The sequence below is a fragment of the Marmota marmota genome, unplaced genomic scaffold (genome assembly GCF_001458135.2).
Source record: "Marmota marmota marmota unplaced genomic scaffold, marMar, whole genome shotgun sequence".
Classification (NCBI taxonomy): domain Eukaryota; kingdom Metazoa; phylum Chordata; class Mammalia; order Rodentia; family Sciuridae; genus Marmota; species Marmota marmota.
In genome coordinates, this window is record NW_025999842.1 from 10,244,821 (window position 1) to 10,268,834 (window position 24,014).

The 24,014-nt window shown below is 33.1% G+C and overlaps 1 protein-coding gene across 2 annotated transcripts in view; it reads right to left on the bottom strand.

The window, feature by feature from the left end:
* Window positions 1-24,014, bottom strand: part of Rngtt (RNA guanylyltransferase and 5'-phosphatase) — a 228,847-nt gene that overhangs the window by 29,059 nt on the left and 175,774 nt on the right. For both annotated transcript variants that reach the window (XM_015499298.2, XM_015499296.2), the window contains one exon: window positions 21,444-21,510. In XM_015499298.2, the coding sequence (XP_015354784.1) occupies window positions 21,444-21,510 (67 nt within the window). The remainder of the gene's footprint in view (window positions 1-21,443; window positions 21,511-24,014) is intronic.

Below are 24,014 nucleotides of genomic sequence, written 5' to 3' on the forward strand. Positions count from 1 at the left end.
GGGTGATCTAATATAAGATAGAGAATATGTTTATTTTGGTAAATCCGATGTTCTACCAATTATGAAAGAATTGTTTGATACAATAATTTTGTCTTAAAGTTTAGACCAAAAAATAGTTTCATCTTAATCACAAGTATACTGTACTAAGACATTATATATATATATATATATACTCCCCGCCAAGAAAATAAAATAGTCACTAATTTGCCTTTCTTTAAGCAAATCAGATCTATAAAGTTTAGGACTGCAAAATGTTCAAGATGTTGGGGCTGAGGATGTAGAGCACCTGCCTAGCATGCTTAAGGTCCTAGTTCAATTCCCAGCACCACAAAAAACAACAACAATAATAAAAAACACATGAGATGTTAACACTAGATAACACTGGTCTCCTACCAGTTAAACAGAGGCATTTTATCATCTTTACAGATGTCATGTTTTCAACACACATTCCTAAAAAGCTTCAATATGCTATTTGCTACAAAACTACTGTTTTCTCTCCAGAGAGAAATGTTAGCAACATTTTGGAAATTTCAATTTGTTGAAATATCCAGACTTCTGTGAGGCTCATAGTTTTTATCAGCAAATGTGAAGTATGCTACATTTGCTACTGTGTCAAACAAAACTAATTTATATGATTACCAATTTTGGTTCTTACTCTATTTTTTTTCAGTTCAAAAATGATGTCAAGGTTGCCACTTTACTACAGAAAAACATTACAATAGACATTTGTTAAAATCAACAGATGGTGCATCCATGAAAAACTTTTTTTTTCTTCCTAAATTTCAGAGGAGGCAACATTTAGTTCTTCATCTACACTGAATCCCTCTCAAGCATGTGATGCTATTATAATGAAGGTTTTGAGCAATTGTGAGGTTTTCCTAACTAACTCTAAAAACTGTAATAAGCTTTTAGGACTACTTAACATTTAGAGCACCTACTATTCATATACTTCAGTCTGTAAGATACATACTTTTTCTCTCTGAATGGAAAATTTTAGTGGTAAATATATATACAGATAAAATCTTAAAAAGTAAATTTAAATACAAAAAATATAAAATGTCATAGGCAGTATATGAGTACTTGCCAAGTAATTGGCATAAATCATATACCACTTCCAGAGAAAAAGGACTTGCTCTTCGCCAGAAATTGGCTTGCACTTCCCTTATGGTTTCTGTGGTATTATTCTTTGCCCTGTTTTAAAAGTTTAACATACATTAAATAATGTAGTATTAGTTTTCTCTTGGTTTATAAATGAGGGAATGAAGGCATTGAGAATAATTGGCCCCCACTCTTCTAATTCCTTTCACACTCTTCAATTACTGGCTTAAAGATGGCTTTTTCAGGGAGTTCTCTGACCCACTAGGTAGGGCTAACTGCCCTTGTTAACCATCTGAATATACAATCTCTTAATTTTCCCTATTATAATATCTATTACTCATAAGGTACTTATTTTATTCAATTAACAGTTAGCTCTTCAGACAGTAAGCTCTATGAAGGCAAGGACCATGTCAGTCTTATTCAACAGTTGAATCCCAATACCTATCAAAGTACTTGGCACATAATAGGTGCTTAATGAATATCAGTTTCATTACTGAATGATATATAACATAGGTAAGTATTCATTAAATGGTCACTTAGAGAGTAATAAAAGCTAGTGACTCTAATGTGATATGAAAGTCAATGTAATTGCACAGCAGGTGGTTGAAGTTTCAAAACTAAGGTTTCAGAGAAGAATAAGGATTAGGGTTAAGGAACTGAAAGTCACTGAGAATTATGATCCCATATTTATAAATGACTATGACAAAGTTCAGACACTGCAGTTGACTTATTGCTGAATGCATACTACTTGCATAGAGTTTAAGTTGTAAGGTCCCAAAATAAAAATTTGGGAAGGATCCCAATTAACTAAAAGAATTGATTAAAAAAAAAAAAACTGATGAAAGAAGTTCTTTTGCATAGTTAGGATAAGCAGCTTGGTTTGTTTTCATGTTTAATAACATACTGCTTTTATAAGAGTACCTGGAATAGGCCATTAACATGTTTCTAGTTGGGTGGAAAAGCTCGTAATTTTAAAACTACTGTGTGTTCTCTTCTCCTCCCCTAACCCTTTTTTTTTTTTTTTTTTAATACTGGAGATTAACTCCAGGGCCACTTTACCACTGAGCTACATCCCTAGCCCTTTTTATTTTTAATTTGAGACAGGGCATCCCTAAATTTCTGAGGCTGGCCTCAAACTTGCAATCCTCTGTCTCAGCCTCCTCATTCATTGGGGTTACATGTGTGCACAACTGACCAGGGAGTGTTTTTTTTTTTTTTAAGATAATCATGGTGCAGCCGAAATACGGTATACCACCAAGATTAAATACCATAAACCCTCGGATGTCAAAGATGAGCTGTGCATTGAAGGGACAACAAAATATTTAAATCTGCCTATGGACTTATAAGAGCAATATGGATTATAAATCATACCACATTGCTGCTGCTAAGACAAAAGTGAAAATTCCAGTAAGTTACTGACTGACAAGACTGATTCAGTCATCTTGCTGGAGAAATTTAAAGATACATATGTGCAAGTTAAGTTAAAACAGAAATATTTTAAGTTTCAAATCTGTTTTACATCACTTGGTATAGCTGTGAGTGGCAGTGGCAGAGATATCAGCTGCAGTCACAGTGAAAAAAAAGGAGACATTTTGAGTAAAAGCAGCAGGTTCATTGAAGAAAAGCAACCAGTGCAAAATGAAAGAACATTCTTTCTGAACATAACTGCTGCTGCTTTTTTTCTTCTTGGTTGTATTCACACATACACACCCAGTAAGTAGCATTACCTTAAAATATTTAGGATCACAAAAGCAGTAAATTTAAGTATATATAAATATAGGCCTTTAAGCATACAAGACGGGACCACAAATATAGGACAGTCTTAAGAAAAACAGAATTAAACACCCTTTCATTGGAAAGAAAAAACAGGAATGCAATGCCAATGAAACAAAGTACTATATATTTCTATAGAAGGGTATAAAAATATCTGTAAGCCTAAAGGTCAAAAGTTAAAAATACACACACAAACACACATGCACATAGAGGTTTAAATTAAGGTTACTGGTTTAATAAATTTAGTTACCAGATTTTTCCTATAAATATCAATATTTTTAAGACTAATGGCAGAGAAACAAACAAACAACAACAAAACAACGTGGAAGAAGCAAGAAAGGAACTACCAGAATTTGATCTTAAGAAACAATAGTTCTGGCTAGGCATGGTGGCGCATGCTTGTAATCTCAGTGGTTGGGAGGCTGAGACAGGAGGATCACAAGTTCAAAGCCAGCCTCAGTAAAAGCAAGGTGCTAAGCAACTCAGTGAGACCCTGTGTCTAAATAAAATATAAAATATGGCTGGGGATGTGGCTCAGTGGTTGAGTACCCTTGAGTTCAACCCCCCAGTATCCCCCCACAAAATAAATAATAGTTCTAATCACCAACCTTTTAACTGTGCATCATTTTTTTCTAGGCGATAACTGAATTAAGAGACATTAACAATCCTTGAAGACATTACTTTTAAAGTACTGGGCAATAGCTTAAGATGATACCAAATCTAAAAAATTAAAACATAATTGCAGCAAACTTTGTTTGAAAAGGTATTTCTAATCACAAAGAAAAAAAATCAATATAAATGCTTACTTTAAAAAAGCTACATGGAAGCTCAGTGGTAAGATGATTGGCATGTGCAAGGCCCTAGGTTCAATTCACAGCACTGCTTTTAAAAACTAATGAAGGATCTAGACCTAAATGTAAAAAGTTACATGAAAAATGCTTCATTTAAAGCAAATGTTTACTATTTTGCATTTCTATAGAGCTTTCTGTTTTCAATGCACTGATGTTATATACTCGTTTCCTCAAAAGACTTGATTGACATTCTCAAACGAAAAATTTAAGCCAGCTATAATTACACAAAAACAGTGTCATAAGAACAAAGAGAGCGCTGGGGTTGTGGCCCAGTGGCAGACTGCTTGCCTAGCACATGTGAGGCCCTGGGTTAGATCCTCAGCACCACATAACAATAAACAAAATAAAGGCAAGCTGTCCAAAAAAAAAAGAACAAAGAGAGTAGATCTAGGGAGTTGGAGAAACCTGGGCTCCAATCTCAATGCACAATCATGGGCAAGTTATTTAACCTGTGTCACAATTTTTTCATGCACACACAAACAAAAATAATAATTACTTTATAAGACTGTTATAAATAGGCATAATATTAGCCACATATGTGCTCAATAAAAATGATTTTTTAGTCCTCTTTATAAAATACCTTATTTACTTTTACACCTAGTATAATTAGAATCATACAAGTCTGTTTATGCCAGTGTTGTTTTTAAAAATTATCTTTGATCTCAGTATAAACATCTAAGTTTGAAAATGATATCTAATATTCTTTCCAAAAGGAAAGTATACATATTGAAGCAAATATATGTGAATTCTATTATTGGATAGCATAACACCACAGTACCAGTTTCTGCTTCTAGATTACCATGTAGAAACACTGAAAGAAATGTTTAATGAAATGGTATACTATGGAAGTTAGATTTTTAGATTTATGTATTATTTATAGTTTATGATGTAAATTTATTTACTTTTTACTCAAGAATAGACTCTTGAAGCTACATTTTTAAAGTCACAATTATAAAGACAACTTTCTGAAGAAGCTTTGAATGCAATAAAGTATAATTAGTGCTTTCAATTGGGAAAAGGATGCAATGGATTGCTTTCTTTTTCACAACAAAAATCTGCATTAAATGAACTTAAACCAATCAGTCTGTTATCGTTTCTTAGAATACCATTCTCTTGTGAGAAAATATATCTAACAGACTTAGGCTTAATCTTAACTTTTCAAGATACAAAACAAAAAATGAAAATAACTGAAAGAACAACCATGGAAAGGCTGAATCTTCCAAGGTTTGAACTATCAAAGATTCACATTCAGAAAGGCTCTCTACCTATTGAATTCATTTCCTTTCACAAATAATAGTTCAATGTGAGTTAGCAACAGAATGCCAGAAATAACAAATAGAAATAGTAACTTAAAATATTTTTGTATCTGTTCCACCTCTTTCTTTCTTTTAGAAATGTGTTATTTCAAATGTGAAGAGTATATAAAAATATTTTACCACCTGACATTTAGGACTTTAGGAATCTAGGACTTTCTTATCCATAACAATACCCATTCATTATTAGTTTCTTCAGCTGGAACCTAAAGAAGCCATATGAAACACTGATTTGAATTATCAAGGAAGTATCAGTTCTTTATATTAAGGATGGTTCTTATCTAAAATTCTGTTGTTTCTCTAAGCATTGAGAATTTCCTCCCACTAGTTCCAATTTAGAAATTCTCAGTATTGCTGTTTGTTAGTAAAGCCATGTGCTGCATAACAACATTTTGGCTAATGACGGACTGCTATATTCCTACTGCCTTGTGACATCATAACTGTCATAACATTACAGCATAATATAGTTATTCACTGTGTTGTAGTGACGCTGGTGTAAACAAACCCCACATCTGCTGTGCTACCAGTCATATAAAATTATAGTTCCGTACAAAATTCTTGGTCATGATAAAAAATGACTATGTTTCTTTTTCTTTTTTTAAGTTTTAGTTGTAGTTGGACATAATACCTTTATTTATTTATTTTTATGTGGTGCTGAGGATCGAACCCAGGGCCCAGCACGTGCTAGGCGAGCGCTCTAGCACTGAGCCACAATCCAAGCCCACAAATGACTATGTTTCTGGTTTACATATTTACTATATTTTTTAATCCTTATCTTAGAGTGTACTCCTTCCACTAATGAATGGAAGGAAGGAAGGAAGGAAGGAAGGAAGGAAGGAAGGAAGGAGAGAGAAAAGGAAGGAAAACAAACACGTTAACTGTAAAATAGCCTCAGACAGATCCCTTAGGAGAAATTCCAAAAGAAGGCCCTGTTAGTATAGGAGCTGACAGTTCCATACATGTTCTTGCCCCTGAAGACCTTCCAGTGGGACAAGATGTGGAGGTGTAAGACTGAAATACTGCTGATCCTAAGCACGCATGGGTTAATATTTATGTTTGTGTCTTAGTTTAACAAAAAGTTTAAGAAGGAAAACATTCAAAATAAGGATATAAAGAAAGAAAATAGTTTTGTACAGCTATATTATGTATTTGTGTTTTAAGTACTGATACTTAAAATAGTTGGTTAAAAAATCAGAGCTTGCAAGGCATGGTGGCACACACCTGTAATCCCAGAAACTTGGGAGGCTGAGGCAAAAGGATAGCAAGTTTAAGGCCAGCCTCAGTAATTTAGCAAGGCCAGAAGCACCTTCTAAGACCCTGTCTCAAAACATAACATAAAAAGGTCAGTGGTTAAACACCCTTGGGTTAAACCCAAGCATCAAAGTTTATTAACTCCCCCATCAAAGTTTACAAAGTAAAAAAGTTACAGTAAGCTCCAATTAGTTTCTTTATGAAGAATGAAAAAAAAAATTAAATAGCATAGACTACATGTAGAGTGTTTAAAAAAATCTATAGTAATGGACAATAATGCCACAGGCCTTCATATTCACTCAACACTCATTTACTGACTCACCCCGAGAAACTTCCAATTGCTTAAGCTCTATTCATGTTAAGTACCATAGGGTGTAACCATTTTTAAAAATTCTTTCATGTATTTCTACTGTACCTTTTTTATGTTTACACATACAAATACCATTGTGTTACAAAAGCTTATAGCATTAAATACAGGAACATGCTCTACAGGTTTGTGACCTATAGGCAACTGTTATAACATAGCCTATGCGCATAATAGGCAATGCTATCTAGGTTTATGTTTGTGTGACTCTTAAAATATTAATACAAGGCATTACTCAGAATGTCATCAAGTGATATGTAGCAATATTATATTGTGTTTTTGTATTTAATTCTCTAACACCGATTTACCTCTTCAACTATATCACCTATTACTTCCCTACATAAACCTTTGCTTCTGCTGACCTACTGCTTCTTGTACCCAAGGAAACAAGTCTCTTTGCTTTTGCTATTTTTCTACATACCAATCATCCTTCTATCTCCACAAGAGGCAAACAGAGAAAGTCACACAGACATATTCTGACAACCTACCATTCACCTAAACTGGTAATACAAAACAGTTCTTGCTTCCTTTGTCAATCTACCTCAACTGCCCCAGTGCAGAGTCTTTCTCAGTTTTTGACATTTATAGTCAATTCCAGGAATTTGACATCATATTCAACCTTTTGTTGTTAATCATGTTGTTGCAAAGAGATTTCTTCATATCACCAGACAGGCAGTAAGCAAGTCAAGAACAGATAAAATATCTTATTATAAAAATTAATGAGGCTGGGGGATATAGCTCAGTTGGTACAGTGCTTGCCTCACATACATAAGGCCCTGGGTTTAATCCCCAGCACCACAAAAAAAAATAATAAGAATAATAATAAGAAGAAGAACATTAATAATACTAATAATAATAATAATAATAATAATAATAATAATAAGGAAGAGGAGGAGGGGGGAGAATTAATGGAAATTGACAATAAGGAAAGTGACATGAACCTACTTCAGGCAGTCAGAAGAGGTAGATGTTAACTATCTGGCAGACAAAGTTCACGTTAAGGAGAAAACTGGTCTTAAAATGGCTCTAGTAAGGGTCATTTGGGACTTAGCAAAAATAACTGAAATTCAAAAAAAAAACAGATTTGTCTTTATTTTTTTCTCCCAAACTGTAGTTTTTCATGCTTTTATTGATTCATTAAATCATTCAAGTCAGTAAAGGTATTTGAAAGTCAACACTGAACTTAAGATTTTACTTATTATGGATAAAAATGACTCCTGAAAGGGCCTAGGAAGCTGGATATAGTAGCATGTGTAGTAACCTCCTCTCACCAATACAATGTCCATCTTTTCCTCATGTGGCTCTACTCCACTATAGACATGTCCATTTGGTGACATTTAATGACCTATATCATGTGCATATTACTTTATTTCATTCATCTGTTTTCTATACCATAACTACCCAGGGAACATCTCCAAGATTATTCTCATAGTTACTGTCTTTTACATCATCCAATTACCCTTGTGCTATGCAACCAACCTACTCATTCTGAAGCTTAAAAAACATCTGTTCCATCTCCCTGCAATTCTGCTATAATTTTTTTTTGCAGCTAAAATCAGCCTTAAGTCATCAAAATGCCTCCAAGATACACTTATATGGAAAAACATTAAAATGTTTTAATTCCAGCTATGCTCACAAGGCATACTCAACTTCAAGCTAGGAAATGGGAAACTGTTTTCACTGTTTCTAGCATAACTGCCACACCTGCTTGAAAAAAAATCTTGCAAATGAGATATTAATTTTTTCTTTCTGAACTAATCAGAACACTCAAATGCACAGGCAATTTGTATACATAGTTGATTTCCTACCAGGTGGTTCTCAAAGAAATAAAATAGATTTCTAGACACTGTTAGTAACCATATAATACTTTAATCCAAATCTTTTGGATATTAAAAAGTAATACAGATAAAAATAAAAAGTATTTCATAAGAATAAGAAAATAAGAAAAATAAGTAGGATTGGTTCTTCTAAAATATGACATGTAGAAGAAACATATGACATGGTAAACATCAAAATGACATGATGCGAGTACAGAATGGAAAATATAATTGTAATAGAAGACTGTATAATTAGATGCCTTTTAATTCCTCAGAGATTCACAAGTATTCCCAGTATAAGAACTTTTACCTCTTCCTATTAACAAATAATAAGTGTAAACATGCAAAAATGGCAAAATAAGTAGCAGAGCTAAAATCATTATCCCACTTCTTTTTATGTATACAAAACAATGATTCTCTAGTTTGACCTTTGTAATAACACCACATTCCTTTGGTCCAGTAAATGTCTTAATTAGTACATAGTAATTATAAGGATAATTTTGGTTTGTGGCACAAGCAAAACTCAGAAGGCTTCAAGGACTATAATAATGGGCTTTATGAGGTATAAATCAACATGAACAATAACTAAATATTTCAAAATAGTATAGACTGAAATTACACTAAGAGGTAGAAGTAATTCAACTGTCTTATATATTAGTTTTGTTACCGTACCATGTGTTTTAGTCAGCTTTTTCACTGCTGTGACCAAAGGACCTGGCAATAACCACATAGAGAAGGAAAGTTTGATTTGGGTTCATAGTTTCAGTTCATAGATGGCCAATTCCATTGCTGTAGGTCCATAGTGAGGCAGATCATGGCAAAAGAGCATGGTGGAGGAAAACATCTTACGACATGGCCATCAGGAAGCTGAGAGTGTGTCCCACTCACCATGGACAATATATAAACCCCAAAGGCACACCCTCAGTGACCTACCTCCTCCACATGCTACCTGCCTACAGTTACCACACAGTTAATCCATATCAGTGGATAAATAAACTGAGTAGATTTACCCAATCATTTAATCTCTGAAATTTCTTGAATTGCCTCACATATGAGATTCTGGGGGACATCTCAAACCTAAACCATGACCCACGTTACTAAATCTTCTTCCTGATATATAAAACTGGAATATTAATAGTACCTATGCCTACAGGTTGATTGAGAATTAATTAGAATAGTGCCTGGCACATAATGCTTAACAAATCTTGGCTACAGTATTTTTCTGTTTGATAACAGTACTAACTTTAAAAGTTCAAAATGCAATTGCTCATTTCTTTGATTTTTGTTGTGGTGGTGGTGGGTTGTTTTTGTTTTGTTTTGTTTTTGGTGCTGAGGAATTGAACTCAGAGGCACTTAACCACTGAGCTACATCCCCAACCTTTTTTTGTATTTTATTTAAGGACAAGATCTCACTGAGTTTCTTAGTGCCTCACTAAGTTGCTGATGCTGACTTTGAACTCCTGCCTCAGCCTTCTAAACTGCTGGGATTATAGGCTTGTGCCACCATGCCCGGCTCCATTAGATTTTTTTTTTTTTTTTTTTTAAGTACTAGGAGTTGAACCAGGGGTGATTTACTACTAAGCTACATTATCAGTCCTTTTTAATTTTTATTTTGAAACAGGGTCACTAAGTTGTTGAAGGTCTCTGGAAGTGACCAAGGGTGGCCTCCAAGCTCACAAGTCCCTAATATTACAGGCATTCACCACCATAACCAGCTTTGTTCCATTGGTTTTTTTTCCCCCCACCTTTTTAAAATTAATTGGTGCATTATACTTGTATATTGATGGGATTTGCTATTACATATTTTTATATGCACACAATATAATTTGAACAATATTACTTGCCAGCACTTCCCTCATTCCTCCCCTGTCCTCCACCCCTTGGTCTCTTTTCTTTACTGATTTCCCTTTGATTTTTAGGAGACCCACTCCCTTTCTTTTCCTTTTTTCTCTCTAGCTTCTGCATATGAGAGAAAACATCTGACCCTTGGCTTTCTGAGTTTGACTTATTTCATTTAACATGATGGTCTCTAGTTCTACCTATTTTCTTGCAAATGCCATGATTTCATTTTTATTTATGACTGAATAAAATTCCATTGTGTATATGTGCCACACTTTCCTTAACTAGTCATCCCTTTGATGGATGCCTAGACTGATTCCACAGTTTGTGAATAGTTTTGCTATAAACATGGGTATGCATATATCACTTTTAGTAAGTTGACTTTAATTCTTCAGGATAAATACCAAGAAGTGGTTAAATTATCCTGTTTTCTTTTTCTGTTACAAAGTTAGCAAATATTAACAGAGGGAAAAAAAAGAATAAGATTCCAAAAAAGATATCAACCTAATCATAACATTTCATGTTAAAATGAAAAAAAATATTGTATATTAGTGATATATTAAATTTAAATATTCTTTCACAGTCCCTGACTTATGATAGTTCAATTTAAATATGTATCACTTTATGAATGATCCAAAAGCACTATGCAATCAGCAGAAATCATATTTCAAATTTCAAATTTTGATGTTTTGTGAGGCTCATGATATGCTGCTGTACAACAGTCTCTTGTGATGCTGGACAGATCCTAGTCAGCCAAGCAAATAATGAGGGTAAACAATGGATACTCTACTATGTACGGTGTTGCCAGCATTTTTTGGCTATTATGTTTTGTGTTTTCACATCCCATCATGTCTACAAAATGCCCATCTGTGTGTATACATGAGATACTCCAACACTTGCTTATAAAATAGGCTTTGTGTTAGGTGATTTCTTTAACTGCAGGCTAATGTAAGTGTTTTGAGTACATTTCAGGTGAGTGAGGCAAAGTTATGATGTTTGGCAGGTTAGGTGTGTTAAATGCATTTCGACTTGTGATATTTTCAATTTATGATGGGTTAACCAGAACTGTAAGCTTAGAAGCAGCTATATACTACTAAATTTTCAATGTCTCTGACTCCTCTGATCTGACCCTGCCCAAATTTATTCCAGATTTTCTACTAGAAAACTTTAGGAAGTCTAAACACCTTAAAAAAAACCTTTCTAAGATTTCTAAAAACCTTAGAAAGTCTAAAATACCATCTATTGAGAAGAAATTCTGGTTAGTGGGATGAACTAAAATGTCATTTTATGTCCAGCCACATAAAATTATGGATGGATTAATTTTTCAAAAGGATGATAGATACAGAATATGTGTGTTCATTTAAATACTTTCATAGTTCTCAGACTTAAATCCTGGCAAAAGCTGAAATAACATAATTTTTCACTATTATTAACTAAGTAAAGCTATCTAAAAGTATTTTAGTCAGAAACAACATATTATGTTTCTTAGCAGATGAATAATTACTTACAAATCTATTTTCTGGGTATCAAAATGTTCTGACCTAGTGACTCTATATAATTTAAATATCTGTTTAGTATTTCGTACATTTCAACATATAACTATAAATATCCAAATGGTACTCCAATAGAGTACACTTCAACATATAACTATAAATATCCAAATGGTACTCCAATATTGATATATTTCCAATGTTAAATTTATAATATTTTCTTCAAATCTTATAGTATACTAAATTTAGCATTTTTTGTGACTTTCAGTTTGTAAACTAAAAACTTATCATTTTTACTTATAGGTAATTAATTCTATAGACAATGAAATATTATGACATGGACAAATATTTAACATACAGTTTAGAAACAACTATTTTAAGAGAATATTATATTTACTTGACTCTATTTAAGAAAATTCAGATCCCTTCCACTCATAACACATTTATTGACAACAGGGAATCACTTATTACAGAATTCTCAAACTTTTCAAGATGCTCAAGTATCAATTTTAATATTACCTATTACCATATTTGGCAATATTTATGATTTGTATTGCCTAGACTTTTTTTGTTAATGTTGTTTTGACAGGGGCAGGGGAATAATCAGGAAGGAGCCTTGCTTTACTCTCTAGGGGCTACTTGAAATGCAGTGTTGTCAGAAGAGTCAAAGAGAAGCAGCAGCAGTTTGGAGCTTTCCTAATTGCCTAAATCATGGCCATGGACCATTTAAAATAGGTCCTTCCTATTGTCTCTGCATTTGGGTAGGAGTGGGGGAGCTGTTTTGTAGGCTGAGACTATGAGGCAAGAAGAGGAGTAAATATTCTTTTATTTACTGGAAAAATGATTTTTCTTCTCTCTGTGAGAACAAAAGTAACATACATAACTTCTAGATGTCTAATACAAGTCCAATCAGAAACTGGGGGCTAGGGAAGCATCTCAGTGGTAGACCACTTGCCTACCATGCTTGAAGCCCTGAGTTTGATCCTGAGCATGGGGTTGGGGAGGTGTGTCCTATCTAAATCTAATCAGAAACTGTGCTACTATTTGTCAGACATATGACTTCCACAATAGCCATTTTAGATTTAATCTTTTATATTTTCATGACTATCAGTGCCTCTGAAATTCAAATCAGAGAGCTTCTTTTGTAGAGGTAAAATATTGTTAAGAAAAAGCCAAAAGGAATAAGAAGTACTACTTTATTTCCTTTTACCATATGGGAGGTCCAGTGTATTGTAAATCACTAAGTAGACAAAGTATTTCATGATATCACTATTTTCCTTTTGAGAACTTCAAATTCACAAAAAGGAATTTTAAACTCATTTTTTGGCCTACAGCATGTATAATAAGAACTCACCTTGATATGCTAGTATAATGTTTAAAAAGGGAGTAGAACAAGCCAAAATAAATTTCAATATTTTTCTAGAAAGTATACAGCTCAAGAGAGAAAGATAATGGAATTTGTCACTGAGAAAAAATGCTAACTTAATAGGAAAACAATTTAAGGGCTATTTTTAAAATGTTCTAAGAATAATGTATTCATAAAAATCTACATTTCAAATAAAGCTACTAATATTAATTTACAACCACAATCTTAAATTAGAAAATAAAATTAATTATATTGCTACAAAGCTAATCCAACTTGAGATGTAATATAGATTGGAAAATAAAGTTTTAAGACAATGAATTTGTATGTAATTAGAACCAGAGCTTTTCAATAGCTTGATAAATTTTATGGTGAATTTTTAATGGTAAAAAAAAATGGCTTTCTAAGCATTCTTCAATAATAATGTTAACAAGTATTTATTTAATGCTTTTATGTGCCAGGAACTGGTCTAAAAGCTAAGCATACAGAGGTGAACAAGATAGTTCAGCCCTAATGGGGCTTATTATTCTTGTTGATGCGTTATCTAAAGACTTAAGATAAGAATACTGAGATTAACACATTTGGATTATAGTTCTCACTCTAGGCAATAATGCTACTATGTAGGCAGGAAACTAGCATTGGGGTGTACTTTTTAAGAGTTTGGTCTGCAATTACCATATGGCCTGTAAATAAACAATGCATAATTTTTAACATCCAAAAACTTACAACTCATTTATCGCTGGGCTCATCGCAAGCCCAGCAGTGACCCTAAAGCACTCTGTCAGCATTTGTGAAGGACAAGAAACTGTCAACAATTTAATAGCTATTTCCTGGAAGTAGAAAGACTTTCAGGTTCCATGAGAACTTTTGTTTTTGTTTTGAATCTGTTCTCATACAAAGAGATAACCTCTTTATCCCTTTTAATACAATATGTGACAAATGAAAATTTGCCTCATTATTAATAGTACTACAGAAAATTTATCCATTGATCAGTGAATATAACACAGAGATCTAACTCAATTCAATTTCTATTTTTTTTTTCATGTAAGGGAGATTTTACTTTTATTTCTCTATCTTCAAATAACATAAAATCATTTGGAAGACAAAATAGGTGTAGATGTCTTGCTCTGTTCTTGAGGATTAGGATTTTTGAAACAGAAAATAGCTTACTTGGCCCCATGAGACATCTTAATTCATTTCTCATTTATCTCTTTGTATAACTTCCTCCTCTTTCCTCCCAGAAACTATGACTTCTCATCTTTATCTTCATCTGCAAAGACACTCTAAGGGCTACCATCAATTCAAAGGCAGGTAGCTCTCTTACTATGATCTGTCTCACATCAACATGACATTTTCCAGCCAGAAACATATGGAGTATTTGCTATACAAATCCTACCCTGAAATTTGCCAAACTTCAGGGTCATGTTTGCCAAACTTCAGAGTCATGACCCACTTTTACTAGAGAAATTAATTTTATGGGTTAAGACCAGCATTTAAAATCAAACACAGTGGACGGGGGATATAGCTCAGTAGTGGAGCACTTACCTAGCATGTGTGAGGCCCTGGATTATTTGTTGTTGTTGTTGTTTTGGAGGGATGGAGGGTACTGGGAATTAAACTCAGGGGCAATTGACCACTAAGCCACATCCCCTATTTTGTATTTTATTTAGAGACAGTCTCACTGAGTTGCTTAGCACCTCACTTTTGCTGAGGCTGTCTTTGAATCTTCCTGTCTCAGTCTCCCAAGCTGCTGGGATTACAAGTGTACGCCACTGCACCTGGCAAGGCACTGGGTTTTATCACCAGCAATAAACATACACACACACAATGAAGCATAGAAAAAAAAATACAATATGATTTTGCACCCATTTGGAAACTTCAGTTTACACTGTATGTGTATAAATTAGGGTATGTATGTGTATGTGTACTGGATCCTGATTTATACTTCTTACCTTCCTTCAAGTTATAGTCAAAAGTTTAGAAGTCATTAAGCTAGAATGTTCAGTTCTAGGAGCTGCATCTTTATCTGAATACTTCTGGAAAGATTTTAGAGATTTAATGTTTGGTGTTACATAGTTTCTTTAAAGCAAAGGTGGGTTGATCTAATAAGCCAAATATTTTCTAAACAACTGTCAGTCAACAAACAAACCAAATCATTTCCTAGAATAGATTATTATTATTATTATTATTATTATTATTATGGTGGGGGGGGAGTACCAGGGATTGAACTCAAGGGCACTCAACCACTGAGCCACATCCCCAGCCCTATTTTTGTATTATATTAGAGACAAGGTCTCACTGAGTTGCTCAGTGCCTCACTCTTGCTGAGGCTGGCTTTGAACTCGAGATCCCCTGGCTTCAGCCACCTGAGCCATCGGGATTACAGGCATGTGCCATGGTGCCCAGCTTATTCTTTTCATAAGAGAAACATAAAAAATAAAATACTTTATCTTTAATTTAACCTGAAAATTAAAATTGATTTATTAATCACCTCAAAAAATATTTTTAAAGTAACAATAACCTAAGCCCCCAAGTATCTTACAGGAAAAATATTCTCTGAGAGGATGGTTTGATGCAATTTTCAAATAATGACTTCAAAAATAAATGAGATAAATATTTCTTTGCATCTACTACATATGCACATGAATACACACAAACCAACCTTATATTCCCTTAGCAGTAAAGAGATTTTTAAATTCAAATTCAGAAAGCTTGGAATATGTGACTGTGACTAATAGCACCTAGTCACTCAGCATGAACAGAAGCAGGAATAACCTGACTATACTGACTGTAAAATAACTGTCTCAGAAAAAAATAATTCTGAATAATAGTTATAGCCTCACTTTTCACATGTAGTTACTGTATGGAATTCATATTTAAAATATGAAAGACATTTTCTTAGCCTTTCTGCAGTGTCAACATTGAAACTTGGGTTTAACTCAGCCTCACAGCCTCTTGCACTTACTTCTTGGGCTGTCAGAACTGGAAGAGGCAACTAATATCAACCCCTGCAGGAAGGGACAGCTCTGTAGTCTTGAGTAGTCTTTCAACAACAACCCTTTGGTTGATTAAAACTGATGCTGACAGGATTAGGTTTTACGAATTTTGACTGCTAAGTGGAGCCTCCTGGACTAGAACGCTATGAGAATTAGCAAAGATTTTTAACTGAATATGAAATGTTTGAGAAAACAATATAAATGTAAATTATTACTGAAACTTGAATATATCTACAAAAATAAGGTATGAATAACAGAATACATTCATAAAACACAGAAAGATAAAGGTATTATGCAAAGATGTACAGAAATACCCAACCCTAAATTCCATATAAAGGACTTTTGAGGGGATGGGGTTGTGGCTCAATGGCAGAGCACTTGACTAGCACATGTGAAGCATTGGGTTCAATCCTCAGCACTACATACATACATACATACATACATAAATGTATTGTGTCCATCTATAACTAAAATTTCAATAGCTTGAAAGCTTATAAATAGGAATTAACCAAAATATTTTTAAATAAAACTTCCCTTTTTAATTCCAAAGTCTACATATACACATATACACTGATCTCTTAATAATATAGTAACCCTAAGTTGTAGACAGCTCACTATATTTAGAAACTTAAGTTAATCTTGATACAGTTAAAATAATTAGTCATAATTATAGTCATAATTAGTCATAGATCAGAGTGAAATCTGCTTCCTTTATAGTACCAAACAATAACTAAGGACACATGAGGCACTTCCTTCCTTATTGTATAGTGTAATTCATTATAAAATAATCAGTTTTATTTAATTATATATATTTTTAAACCACACGTTTAAAATCAAAGTGTTCAAACAAAAATTTCCCCGGAAAACTTAAATGTTCACATATTCAATATTTTTGTGGTTAATAGGAAAACTTAGGGAAACATTTATCTGTTAAGATTTGGGGGCCTTCAAATACACTGAAATTAAAAGCAGAAGTGTGTACATTTTTCTAGGAAGAGATTCATTGCTTTTAGAGATTTTAAAACGGGTCAATGATGTGATAATAGTCACTGGTGAAAGTTTTGTATAAGAGGAACTTTCCCATGAGTTACTGAAAATGTTAAGAGATAAAAATTGGAATAACTTTCCCTAACAACAAGACCTGTAATTAGCAGGAAGATACACCAGTTCTAAGACTATGCTGAAGTTTATACATATTTATGTTTTTATTTAGAGCTTGGAAAGAAAACTAAAACTAAAAGATGAGTAAACAATGAAAAGTGTTTGTTCAGATAGAAGAATGGTTGTAACAACCTGTGTTATTGCTAGCAGTACAGATATCTATGGGCAAGCTGTACCAAATTTCTGAACTCATTCAACGTTTGTCCAAGTATCTATTATCCTTTTTATGTATTTTTTTCTTTTTCTGACCTTTACAAAATGGAGCTCCTTTTAGAATATCTCTTTAGCAAACAGTATCTAACACCATGCCACCACTCTGAGAAATAAGTCCTGTGATTTTAATAAATGAGAATTCGTTTTCCTCAATAATCAAATGAACAATTTTATCCTGATTTATTATTTTAAAAAAATCAAACTAATATTCTCTTAAGAAAAGTAAAGCTATCTTTACTTTTTGGAGCTATCTCCATTTTTAAAGGTTATTCCTGATACCTTGAAATATAACACATTATCATTACATTTCAATGTAATGGGAATAAAAGGAATATAACTAATACTGGTATTTCATGCCCAACAGAAATTAGGTAGAAGGAAGATAGAAAATGAACCTTAAATTTCTAGCCTAAACTCCAAGCATTTAAACTATGATGTATTTTACTATTTTCCAATAAACTTGTAAGTATTCTAATTAGGCAAGGATCTAATTAGGTAGAGCCATAGGAATTATGAAAGCACATCAACAATTAATAAGGATCAGAAATCTTTTCACAGTAAAACCCTTCTCATAAAAACATCAAAGGAAAAAGACAACTTAAAATAATGGACTTTTCTTTTCAACAAAGTTGATCATTCAGGCAGAAAGGGTTGACAAAGAATTGACCTCTGTCACTAAGCTTGTTAGCAAAGACCCAGATAAAGAAAATATTATGTTAATGAATCAAATGAGTGACACAGAAATTACCCTCACATATATACTGAGATTATGCATTTTGGGACACAATGCAACTCACACCCATATACAAAACAATTTTATCCTTCCCTAAATATATCAGATAAGTCTCCTGTTTTTTAGTTATTTCAGTTCTAATAAGGAGGAATAGGATTTTCCAAACCACTGGACAGAAAAAAAAAAAAAATGGACTATCAGAAATGGTTCTTGCTGAAACCTCTTAGGATTTCTGGCTCTACTACTGAATTCAGTCAATGGGATAGTGAGGGAGTTTATGAAAAGACTCTTGCAATACCACCTGTGTTTCAGAGATATTAAAAAATTGAAGGAAAAAACATGTACCAGAATGTCTGTCATTACTTAAGGGAAATTTAAAGGTTTAAAAAAGTTTGGAAAAGTTTAAGAGGGTCAATGACTTAAGATCCTAAAGACAGATTTTTAAAAGTGTTCTGATTTAGCTTAAATTAATGGAGGTATTTAAAGGGGGAACTGACGCTGTGGTAACTAAGATAAAATTTCTCGTTTAATAATGTTGATAATGTGATCAAACTCCCTTAGTATTAAAATATCTCAAGTCCTATTAAGGCTCAGTCTACTCAAAAATCTGAGTTTTTCAAAGCAAAAAACATGTTAGAAATGCACAGGTTGAAAAGAGTTTAAACAACCCTGAAATAAATGGATAAAAGTAGCTCATGTGGCAAAGAAACAAATGTAAAGAAAATTTTAAAAACTAAATGATGATAAAACCCACAAAACACGGCTGGGGATGTGGCTCAAGCGGTAGCGCGCTTGCCTAGCATGCGTGCGGCCCGGGTTCGATCCTCAGCACCACATACAAACAAAGATGTTGTGTCTGCCGAAAACTAAACAATAAATATTAAAAAAAAAAAAAAAAAAACCCACAAAACAAACTAAATAGGCTGTGGGAGACCAACCTTGCACACTCCCCAGCTGGGTGCTGAGGCGCTTAGTCATAGAAATGTGGCAGCGCTTTCCCCACCCTTCTTGGGTTGGAGGGTTGGTTTCTCTTGCATGGGTGTGTCTTGCTACAGCCCCATGAGTGGAGCTAATACATGTTCCTTTGTAATATAACTACTTGCCCTGTTTAGGATAGAATCTTCCATGGAAGTGCCTTGTGTGTGTCCCCTTCTCTTACTGTGCCCTTGGGTGTGGCCTACCCAGGTGTCAGTCAACCTGCTGACATCATGAAGATAGACTCAGCCCCCTGAAAACTAACCCCTTGCCTCATTTGAAAAGCTTCTCCTCAATAAAAGAGGTCAGCGCATGCTCTCGCTCTCTTTCTGCAGACCCTTAAGATCAGAGGAGCCGTCACAGCGACCCCAAAGAAAAAGGTATTTGTGCCTCTTGTGCGGTTATTTTGCACAGCCCAGTCAGCCCAGTTTTCCTGGAGTGACCCCTGAGCCTTTTAGTGGAGAACCAAAACCCGGCAATAGGCCCCACAGAAAACATTTACAGATAATTATAAAAACAAAGAAAAATGATGATCTCAAACTTTCCTTTCTATTAACTGTCTTGAATATTATCATTTTTACATTTCTTACAAGAAAGCTTAGAATTAATCAATCGATCTTTAACTAATGTTACTATTAAACAATTTTGATGAAAGATTGAATGTTTTCAATCTAAAATTAGTAACTAAGCAAGAATGTCTGTCCTCATCATTTCTATTCAACCTCATATTGTAGGTTTTAGCTGGCATATTTAAAACAAAGAAAAAGGCATCCAGATCAGAAAGGACTCTCTTTTTTTCAACAGCTCACATAATCATTACATAGAAAATTTTATGAAATCTACAAAAAAGCCAACAGCACTAATAAATGAGTGTAATGGGATTTCAGAATTTAAAATCAATACATTTAACATATCAGCTTTTTGCATACTAGCTATGAATCTCAAACTAAAAGAAAAAAAATACTTACAATAGCATCAAAAATATAAAATATATATTTATTTTTTAAATGTGCAAGATCAATATACTGAAAACAACAAAATATTGCTAAGAAATATTAAGACCTAAATAAATGGGGAGAGATGTAGTTTTCATGAATTGGAAGATTCAATATTGTTAAGATGTCAGTTTTCCTCAAACTGACCTACGAATTCAACACAATACTAATCAAATCCCAGTAGCCACTTTTAAAGAAATTGATATGATTCTAAAAATTCAAATAAACATGAAAGGAACCTAAATTACCAAAAACAACTTATAAAAGGAAAAAACTAGGAGGATTTAAACTACTTGATTTCATTACCTATTAAAAAGCTACAGCGATCAATATAGTGTGATACAATAGAGGAATAGGCACATAGGTCAATGGAACAGACCTGTGTGTTTATCCAAGAGAAATATAGGATAATCTGTTACCCAGGAGAAAGAAGGCATATGTCTATACAAAGAATTGTACATAAATGTTTACCTGCAATAACCCCAAATTGGAAACAAACCAGATATCCATCAAAAGGTGAAAGGAAAAACAAATTATATTCCAGCCATATAATGGTATACTATTCAGCCAAAAAAAAAAAAAGATAAAAGAAAAATAATAAGTGATAAGTGCAAGAATGTAAATGAATCTCAAAATAACTACTGAGTCAAAGAAAATTACCATATGATTCCATTTATATTAAGTATGAAAAGATGAAGATTCATCAATGTCATAAATCATGTTAGTGTCTGCCTAAGGACTAGAAGGGAAAAAGGAAGGACAAGAAAGGGAAATTTCAAGGGACACCAGTAAACTGGGGTGAAGTATGTTAATTATCTTGATTGTGGTGATGATTTTCACTAGAGTAAGCATGTCAAAATGTATCAAATTGCACACAGTTTATTATCTGTATTATCTTTATCATCAATAATACTGCTTAAAAAATTTAAGGTCAAAAAGGATTTCTGAAAGATGATTCGGTATAAATTTCAATGTACTCTTCAAAATTAATCCTGAACTGTTCTGGTCAAAATCAACTCTAACATTGGCAAAAATATTAAAATAATTCCCCCCAAAAGCCAAATGACTTCTGTAGAAATATTCCAGAGTCAATGAAATTACTACTTGATGTTTGAGATATTTTTGATACGGTGATGGTTATTAGCAAGGTTTGGGTGGTTTCTGGACAAGTGAATGTCTAGGAATAGTACACTAAAAATGAATAATCATACCTTGATTTGTGCAAAGGGTCTCTCATAACCTCCAACATAGAGAAGGCCAACATTCTGGGGAAGTAACCTATAAGGTGGAAGAAGAAGCATTATTTATAAAATACTCTTCCTTAAATGTAAGGTTGTGCTATGATAAAAATTTATATGAAAAAAATTAAATATCTATGTATAATTCTTGTATTTTGTACTATGGGATAGTAACCAGCAAATTAATAATTCTTACATTTCAGAAAATAGTGGGTAAAATGTTAAGAATGAAAACTTACATGTAGAATAACATATTAGGAATTCTAATAAAATTACTACATAGCATCTCTGAGAAAGAAGTAAATGAAATTATGCATGTATTTAAATATTCAATGCATGTCAATACTATGCACTACAAGAAATAAACCTAAATAATTCAGTACCAAAAATTCAACAGAAAAAACCTGACACAACTCTAAAAACGCAGCTACCGATAAGTTGTATCATAGTATTTATTTACCATAAGAAAGCAGTAGGGCAAAAGGTGCTTGCTATGGAGGGATCTAGAAAAGTTTGAAGAGATGAAATTTGAACTTAGCCTTAAAGGGAAAAATCTAAACAAGTTCCTGAGAACAAAGAGAAATCAGGACAAAAAGGAGACAAGGAATAATTTTGTTGGAGATGAGAACTGAAAAAAATTAGGAATGGAATATGAATAATTTTAAATGACAAATATTGTATTTTGAAGTAATTTGGGATCATATTTTTAAAAATATGCTTTATAAAACAAATGCATGCAGAAATTTAAAAAAAAACATATAGAGGACGTAAAATTAAGAAATAATGGTTACAGCTGGGTATGGTGGTATATGCCTATAATCTCAGCAACTCAGGAGGCTGAAGCAGAAGGATTCCAAGTTCATGGCTAGCTTTGGGAAATTAAAAAGACCTTGTCTCAAAAAAAAAAAAAAAAAGTGATGGAGGTATAGCTCAATGGTAGAACACTACCTCCCCCAGTTCAATTCCTAGTACCCACACCAAAAGCAAGAAAAAGTGATTATAATCCCTACTTATTCCTTGTTCCTAGTTCCACTTTTAAGAGGTCTATCATTCTTGATTGCACTAAAACACTGTGAATGAAAAAATACCAAATTTAGATCTATATTTGTGAAATGTGTAGAGGAACTGGTAGTGGTGTAGGCTATGGGAAAGACAAACATTCTTATGTTTAATTAAGCTAAATGTAGATATATCTCATTCTTCTTTTATCATAAATAATTTCTTAATGGACATCATGAATAAACAAAAACAACTCCAGTCTTAATACTACTATAAAGAAAAAGAAAAAATAATTTTCTGACTTCTTTGCTGAGTTTCTAAAACAAGACACTTAAGAGTATGGATAGTTAGAATAGCCTTTAAAGGCAGATAACAAAAAGCTAATGATCTCTTGGATAGCTGTAAATTCTATCACACGAATCTGAGAATGGAACACCAAGGGGTATATAAAGAAAAAAAAAGCCCTGCAAACTGAAAATATTCTACTGGAAAATTCTTAATATACCATACTGTCCTGATGACAGAAAATTAGAATAATCAAGATTATCATAACCATCTTAAAATTTCAGTTAGTGGCTTAAAAATCCTGCTTCAACAATTCCAGGGTACACACTTATACATAGCTTCTCTGAAACTGGGGTGCTTTTGATACTTGATGATATCTTATAATTGATGTCACCATCAATTGTATCAACAGTGTAAGGTGATAGTGTTATTACTTTCCACTGACAGGGACTAATAAGATCATGAAAGTACACTCTCAGAGCAACTTAGATTCTGTGAAATAAAGGAACACTTTTTCCAATCTCCTGGGAACAGCTTCTGTTATGTACATTGTATAGTGTCTATAAAGCACTAAAGGTCACTAACAATATTAAATATTAATAAGAGGATGAACACAACCTGAATTAAACCAACTTAGTAAAAAGTTTTTTATTTTTGAAATACAATGATAAAATGTAATAACACACTGTTGAAGGCTACAAACAAAACTTGAAAAGCATTTGTTTACTGGACTCAAGTAGAAAGTATAGAAAAAGTCCCCAAATCTTAACAGAGAAATGGAGAATTTCTTAGCCATTACTTGACAAATAAGAAACTAATCCAACTTTAAACCATTTCTGGTTCCACAAATTTGGTATTAGCTATATAGACCAGTGGTAATTTATTTCCTGTATAACAAATGTTCACAGAAAGCTTGATAAACCCTCTTCAGAAGAAATAATCACTGTTCATACAAATAGATGCTAGAATAAAAGAGAATAAAAGTTGGCTGACATTTAAAATTCAATGTTTCTAATTACTATGTATATACATTTCAGGAAGCTTGCCAATATACTATTTAGTGTGCTCCCTCCCTTCAACATGCCTATCTAATAACTACCCTTTTCTAAGCAAATTTCCTAAATGTACCTGTTAGATAGCATATTTCACTTTTAAATTATAGTTCTTTCTTATTCATGTACCTATTATTCCTTACCATATATTTTATTACTACTTTCATTTGAATAGTAGTAATACTTTCAGTATCATATTTTAAAGGCC